At 35.5% G+C, this 7,655-nt stretch overlaps 1 protein-coding gene across 2 annotated transcripts; it reads right to left on the minus strand.

The window, feature by feature from the left end:
• Positions 1-229: 229 nt before the first annotated feature.
• Positions 230-5,600, minus strand: LOC112797521 (C-terminal binding protein AN). 2 transcript variants are annotated; one of them, XM_025840506.3, is made up of 8 exons: positions 4,600-5,575; positions 3,343-3,496; positions 3,112-3,242; positions 1,735-2,517; positions 1,541-1,588; positions 1,204-1,317; positions 569-649; positions 230-487 (listed from the first exon to the last, which is right to left on the minus strand). In XM_025840506.3, exons 1-7 carry the CDS (start codon positions 5,155-5,157, stop codon positions 578-580), a joined length of 1,860 nt encoding a protein of 619 aa, XP_025696291.1. In that variant the 5' UTR covers positions 5,158-5,575; the 3' UTR covers positions 230-487; positions 569-577. The 2 variants fall into 2 exon arrangements, with proteins under 2 accessions (XP_025696291.1, XP_025696290.1); XM_025840505.3 differs by having other exon boundaries at positions 230-649; positions 4,600-5,600.
• Between the last annotated feature and the right edge of the window lie 2,055 nt (positions 5,601-7,655).

Raw genomic sequence — 7,655 nt, forward strand, 5'->3', positions numbered from 1 at the left:
TTCATTATATTTGATTTCCAAATTATTCTTTGTTCATGTTCATTATATTTGATTTCCAAATGATGCAATCCATTAAAAAAAATACCGGATGTCATATAATAATAATAATAATAATAATAATAATAATAATATATCAAAAATAATTTTTCCCCCTTTCTTATTTTCTACTTTTAACTTCATAATTTCAAAAACAGTTCGATGATCGACATTAGAATAAATACGCATCATGTCAGGGCAATGAGGGCATAGATTTCATCACACTCAATATAATCTCATGGATTTCCTCAATCAATGATAACATCACCCCAAAAAAGAAAAAGAAAGAAAAAAGTAAAAAAAGGAAAGAGAAAACAAGGAGGAGAAAGAGGAGGAGGAGGAAGTAAAAAAGAAAGAAGGGAAGAAGAAAAAATCACCAAGAGAGGTCTGCTCAACACTACAAATACATTCCAATCTTCCCATAAGGAAACTTTTTGGAGATCAAATACCGCTGGGCACAAGAAAGATTTAGAAGCTCATCACTTTTGTTTTAAATAATACAGACCCAGACAGGAAATAAGCTCAAACTCACCATACTAGTCTATTCAATCCAACGAGTTACTCCATCTTCTCCTACAGTTGCCAAAATCTCAACACGCACGTCCAAAACAGCCTATGGATTTGTATCAACGAAGATAAACTAATCAGGTTGAAGAAATTTTAAGAACCAAATCACCAACTTAAATATTATCACAGCCCTTTAAATAACGCATAAAATAATGAAAGACCAAAATGAATGTAATTATAATGTAATGGTTGATTAGAACAGTGCGATGTCAAGGAATGATGACTTCATTCAAAGGCAATATCTTCCATAACCACACCACCAAATATAAGACAATAGTAATTTCCCAATGCATCGAGTTTGCAATGAGGTTTTGCAAGAAAAGGGTAAGTCAAGAAACACAATGATTCCTTGGAACTAAGATGTCTTCTAGACCTCACCAACACAAATGCTCTTGTATATGGATGTGAAAAGAATCTAAAAAGATAGGTTTGTAAAGGAAATAAATCAAATAACTATTTTGGAAATCCTCAATGTAAAATGCAGCCAATTAAGTTTGTTTCAGAAGTAGCTAGCAAATTAAAGGGGAAACATATGATTCTTGTACCATTATACCAATATGTTGTGAACAGCAACATAATAAGATGACAAAGAGAACTTACTGATTGATTTCTACAGTTCACCAGTCTACATTCCTGTAAGGAACCTTCCAGCGTCCAATTCTCCCAAACATCAAAACTATGACTAGCAAATACAAATTCCATTCTTCTATTGATCTGAAAAATCAAATGGATCCATGTAACCAAATTAAAATGCTCTCATTGCATTAGCAATGTGAATATAAATTGGGGGAAGGAACCATGCATAAAAATCTCTAGCTACTATCTGAAATAGAATATTTAGAGTAGCAATATAGTACATAAAAGAATTAGTAATTAACATAACTGTCGAGTCCACAATTTTTTAAATTAAGAAACTTTTGGCATTCTATTCAGTTACCTGCAATAATTTTCCACCAGCTGCAAGAGATCGCAAGCCAATTGTGTCCTGAAATAAATGCATCACTCTGATATCAGCTAGTTTGCATTACAACTAGAAAGCTAAAAGTAAAGACAGGATATACCGCTCTAAATTATTATTTGTAGCAAGCTGGAACCAAGCTGATTGGATGGGTGTATTTCTGTAAAACTAACCTTGCTTCTGAAGATTATGAGGAACTGTGCAGCAGGGTCTCTTTTTGACACACTTGACATTGAATCCAAAATCCAACCACCACCTTTAACTCTCTGTCTTGATACATGAAGTGCTGGGCGATCCCTTGCATAAAGGGCTATGACATATCCATCTCTTAAAAGTTCAGTACAATTTCCACTAAGTCTCATGCTTGGCACTAGAATTGAAGTGGCAGTTGCTTCTTGCAACGATTCTATTGGAGTTTTTCTACTTCTTGAATCTTCAGAGCTGGAACTTAGGGCATGATCTGTGCCACTCATGGCAGTATCGTCTCTCTGAGATGTGCCTTCTTTCTCCAGTGCAGATGGATCTTCTGGTTTTGGCTGGGACTTCTGACGTGTATGCCTCTTTTTGGCCTTTTTACCAGACCTGCTGCGCCTACCTTCAGATCTAGTGGATGTACTCTGAGTCAAACTTGAAACCTGGTTCTGGGATGAAGATTCTTTTACTTGAATGCTTCCTTTCTTTTGGGAGGTTTCAGGACTTGGGCTTACTTGAACATCATCTAGTTGCTCTCTAACAATAATCTGTAGAGAATTTTCTTTGTACTGTTGATCAGATTGTTCATTTTCATCATCCACCTCACTCTCTTCTTCCACATCAGACATGGCACTCTTTGGAATAATCCCGTCAACGAAGAATGTCTGTAATATAGATATTGCTTTCTCCCTTATCTCCATCCAGACTTCTTCACTGTAATCTGCACTTCGTGGAAGTATCAACACATTAGGCATCTCCTTAACCTGAAGCACACATGCAATAGATGTTAGCATCTTTCATTATTATATTTTACTATTCTATGCTAACAGATAGTGAGAAATATACAATATAAGTAGATAATCCAATTTATGCTGACCAACTTTTGCGAAACCTACACTTTATCTTCAGAATACAGTTTTTCATTTGCTTCATTTTTTTCTCTGATAGAGAATTATCAAATGCCAAAATCAATTTGAACAATGTCCTGTTTTTGGACCAGAGCTTGCATACATGCTAGATCACTGTTATCATTTATAATAACTCTATTCTTCATCAGTTTTTGGACAGCCTAGGGTGGCAACTTGTTAAAGGCTGCTTATTTCAAACACAACAAGAAACACAAACAGCAACTACATGGATATAGTGAAAAAAACAGCAAACATATATCACCTCATATAGAAAATATATGATATGATATTTTATGCGGCCAGAGAGAATATTATGTTCACTTGACAGACGTTAAAGTTCAACCCTCTGAAACATTATACGTAAGTTAGAAAATACTCAACTGGTTAGACATTTACAAATTCCTATAATACCTTGAAAGTTAAAGAATTCAAAACCTAAAGTTACCATACCCATGCTTCCATCCACTGGGGCCCTTCTGCACCATCCAAAGCACATCCAGCTAAGGTTCCATCAATCAAGAGCTGCTTTACAGCACAATCATCCAAAAGCTGACTACTACCCGTATTTACAAGAAAAGCACCTGTTGAAATATCGGAATATCATCAATAATTAAGATAATTCAAACATAATAACTAACATTCAAATAAATATCTCTAAAATATGTATAATTGTATACATACCAGGCTTTACATGTTGAAGACACTCAGCATTAATGATCTGCATTGTTTCATTTGTTAGAGCACAATGGAGTGATATAAGGTCACTTGCAGCAAGTAAATCATGAAGAGTATCCATTCTTCGTGCTGCTGGAGGGAAGCTCACTTTCCCTTTTCCCTGCAAGTGCAAGGTGCTGGAAAAAGTTAGCCAAAAATAATAGCAATTGTGCTGTTCAGGCTTACTATTTGCAACGGACGGGAGTTGGATAGTAGTACTAAGTGCATGTCATGTTAGGTTGCTACTGATTACCAATGTTCCAAGGAAATAAGCGATGCAAGTTATAAGACTCTGATACACATCTAGAAGTGGAAGACTACAACAAATCCAAGCCTTACCCTTGGTCATCCCCATCAGCAAAAGCCAAGAAGTAAACAGTCACTTTATGCATACTAGTTATTTAATTGTGTAATATGCACATGTGAGTATGTGACATGTATGCTAAGGCAACAAAAGCCCTAACCCACAAGGAATCCTAAGCAAAGATATCATTCACATATTGCTGAAAGTCAGAGTAAAGAAGGTTCAACGAAAATTATAACAAAGTTGGACCTTAATCTCACAATGTCAAGGAATAGCATAACAACATTATGAAATGAATAAACTAAACAGCATAACCAATCATGCAAAACCCAAGCCTCATGTTCAAACAAAAGCATCACAATCTTCACATATTCACCAATACTGTCACTCATAATTATATGCGACAAAGTCTTGTTCCACCAGGTGGTCAACAACATAAAGTCATGAATCATTAAATCAATGACATATTGTCCTGCTAAATTCTAAGTCTCTCTTAAGAGTTTTCTCTACAGTTTTTCTAGATCTCCCTCTACCTTCCTACTTCCTAGGAACCTATTTTACTACCTTCCTCGTAATCCACTCTCCATCACTCACAAATACATTTACACCATGAAATCCAAACTAGGAGATCTCAAACTAGACCAAAAGCCTCGTGTTAAGAAAGCAGAGTAAAAAAAACCGACCATTTCTTAAAATTAACATCCTAATCATGAATCCTAGCTGCCAAACACCAATTGCATCAAATGTAAGAAGAATATACGAACCTATTAAATGAAAGCATGAAATCCACAGAAGGAAACACCACTGACCAGTTCAAATTTCAAAATATGGACATTCCTTCAATTCACTTTTTTTACAACAAATAAATATAATTAAAAAGGAAAACCAGCAATTGAAGAAGAAGGCGGAGGTGGTGGTACCGGATGAACATCGAAATAAAGCACGCTCATCTTGAATGCCAAGCTGCGAGTTGCAAGCGACCGGGCGGAGGCAGATCTGCCAACGATGCCAAGTACGAGTCCTCGGCACCGCCGCATACCACGGCAGAGCGGCTGAATGGAACCGAGCCAGCCGGAGGCGGAGAGAGCGTGGCGGGAGAGGAGGTGAGTGCGGCGGAGGAGGCCGAGGAAGAGGGCCATGACAGTGTCAGCGATCTCCTCAGCTCTAGAGGTGTCGACATGGACGAGGCGGAGGCCGAGGTCGGAGGCGAGTGCGGAGTCGACGGCGCGGTCAGAGGAGCCGAGGCAGAGGAGGAGGTGGTAGGGGCGGAGGCGGCGCTGGGCAGCGCGTGGGAGGTAGGCGAGGGAGTGGAGGAGGACAGCGGCGGCGGATTCGATCTTGCCGTCGGAGAGGCGGCTGAGGGGGACGTGCTCGACGGCGGCGACGCCGGTTAGGGATTCGAGCTCGATGGAGCAGTCTTCGATGCAATTTAGGGTGACCACTAAGGGAAGTGGCGCAGGGTTGTTACGATGAGGCATTGCAGCATACAATTCCGAACTCTATCTCTCTCAGTTTCTGTGATTCGCTGCGTTCCTCTTTTCTCTACTCTTCACTTTTTGCTCTTTGCTTCACCGCAGATCGCCCGCTTCTGCCAAGCCTCATCACCAGTCACCACCAAATCAAAGTGTCGTCCCTTTTTTTTTTTTAATATTTATTTCAAGTCAATGCTTTTTAGTTTTTACAAACTAATAAGTGAAAACTAATTTAGGATAATTTACAAAATTAAATAATTTAAAAATTATTATACAAGTTCAATAAATGAAAAATGATGAAGGTATTCAAAAGTTGTTTGTATCGCGATTTACCTGAAAAATAGAAAAAATGCATAAACTACTACTGTCAAAAGAAATGGAAACGTACATCATAAACTAGGATGGATCACGGTGGTTTACACACAATCTAATTCTCTACTCTTTGTAGCGGCTTTATAAACATCAATTGCTCTATAAATAATTAAATATCAATGACAATACCAATAAAACGAAAATATAAAAAGTGATTCGTAACAAATTGAAACTTGATTTACAAAATTTTTTAGGGGACTTTTCTTTTCTTTTTTAACCAAAATATGATGATATACATTATTAACTTTCTTTTGGCAGTAGTGTTTTACATTATTAATTTACAATCTAATTTTAATGTACTACCTAGGGGTGTGCATGGCCCGGCCCGAAGATCCGGCCCGGTCCCGAACACTTTTGGGGCTAATTTGGTGTGATTTTATCGGGTCTAGGGCCGGGTATGGGTCTTAAAAATAGACCCGGTCATTATTTCGGGTCGGGTCCGGGCCATATCTCGGGTCACCCGAAATCGGCCCGGTGACCCGGTCATCATACACAATTAATATTTTGTGTTATTAATGATGGATGATGCCTATTGTTATGTGAAATTTAAGTATTGTAAACCTTAATATTTTGTATTACTAGTCATTATATATAAGACTATAAGTTAATGTTTTATATTTAAAATGCATAAGACTTTAGACTAATGCATAATCTTATGTTATTTGTATTGATTTAAATATTTGGTGTTATTAGGCAATATTAGTATTGATTATGGTTATGCTTTAATTTTAGAGAAAAGTTGGTTCTTATTATATTTTTCTAAGTGAATTTTACCATGTCAAATAATAGTTGGAGTCTTGGAAATTTGGATATTTTTACATGCTAACTTTCAAGGTAATATAATGTTAACGGCCCGGTTTTCACCCGGTTTTTACCCGGTATAATCGTGGCCCGAAAGTGTATAGATTTCATCGGGTCTAGGGTCGGGTTCGGGTCTAACAAATAGGCCCGGTATATATTTCGGGCCGGGTCTGGGTCACATCAAACCCGGTTTCACCCGGCCCATGCACACCCCTAGTACTACCAAATAATTTTGTATAAATATTCAATTATATAATATTATATTAATAAAAATAATTAACTAATTAACTCGGTTTAAACTGTCAATATTTATTGAATCAATTAGTGAACTAATTAGTAGACCAATTTAATTTAATTTAATTTGATTATTACATATTTAATTAATAAAAAAAAGTTAACTAATACTTATTTTGTTAGGCTACGTATCTACCTAGTTAAATAAATTGAGTGAATCCTTTACCTATATACACAAAACAGAAGTTTCTTACGTGCATGTGCATTTTTATGTTTATATAAACCGTTAGAGCCAACCACGGTTTCAATTTAATACATAAACCGTGGCTACTAGACACGGTTTACTTGTGAATGGAATGTATCATAAACCGTGGCAAACTATCACTGTTTACTAAGAGAGGTAAATGCACATAAAATATGGTAAGCAGCAACGGTTTATGAAGGAGTTTGAGTAGGCATAAATATTTGTTAGCTGCAACGGTTTATGAGAAGAGAAATTCTATATATATGTGAGTGAGATTCAAGCTGGTAAAGAGATTATTGTCACAATAGAAATAACAACAATACCAACAAGAATAATTCTACTAACAATAACAATCTATAACAATATATAAAGTGAATAGGATAGTTTAGTGTCCAATTTCTATTTTTCCATCTTAATCTTATTGATAAATAGTGTTTAATATAATTGTCGTCTTAAAATTTGGTCAAAAATGTAATTATTAGTTAATTTTTTTTCTTTGTAAAGTTACTTTTTTATTCTACACATAACTTCTACTCATGTTGTCTTTTTCTCTGTTCTATGGAGTACATGTAGTACTCTCTACTTACTTTTATTTTACTTAATTAAAAAAAATGATAAATATGTGTATGAAGAATAGTAAAAAATAATAAAAATAAAAATGAAAATTTTTTAAAAAATAATGGAACAAAATATGATTTAACATATTAAATATAAAATAAAAAAAAATAGTAATTAAAATGATGTAAGAAAAATAGTTCTTTAAATTTAAATTTTTATATCTGCTTCAAATTAAATAAAATTAAAAAAAAAATAAATTTAAAAATATTTATAAATTTTTATCTTAATTGTTACA

Source organism: Arachis hypogaea, chromosome 4 (assembly GCF_003086295.3).
Source record: "Arachis hypogaea cultivar Tifrunner chromosome 4, arahy.Tifrunner.gnm2.J5K5, whole genome shotgun sequence".
In the NCBI taxonomy this organism is placed as follows: domain Eukaryota; kingdom Viridiplantae; phylum Streptophyta; class Magnoliopsida; order Fabales; family Fabaceae; genus Arachis; species Arachis hypogaea.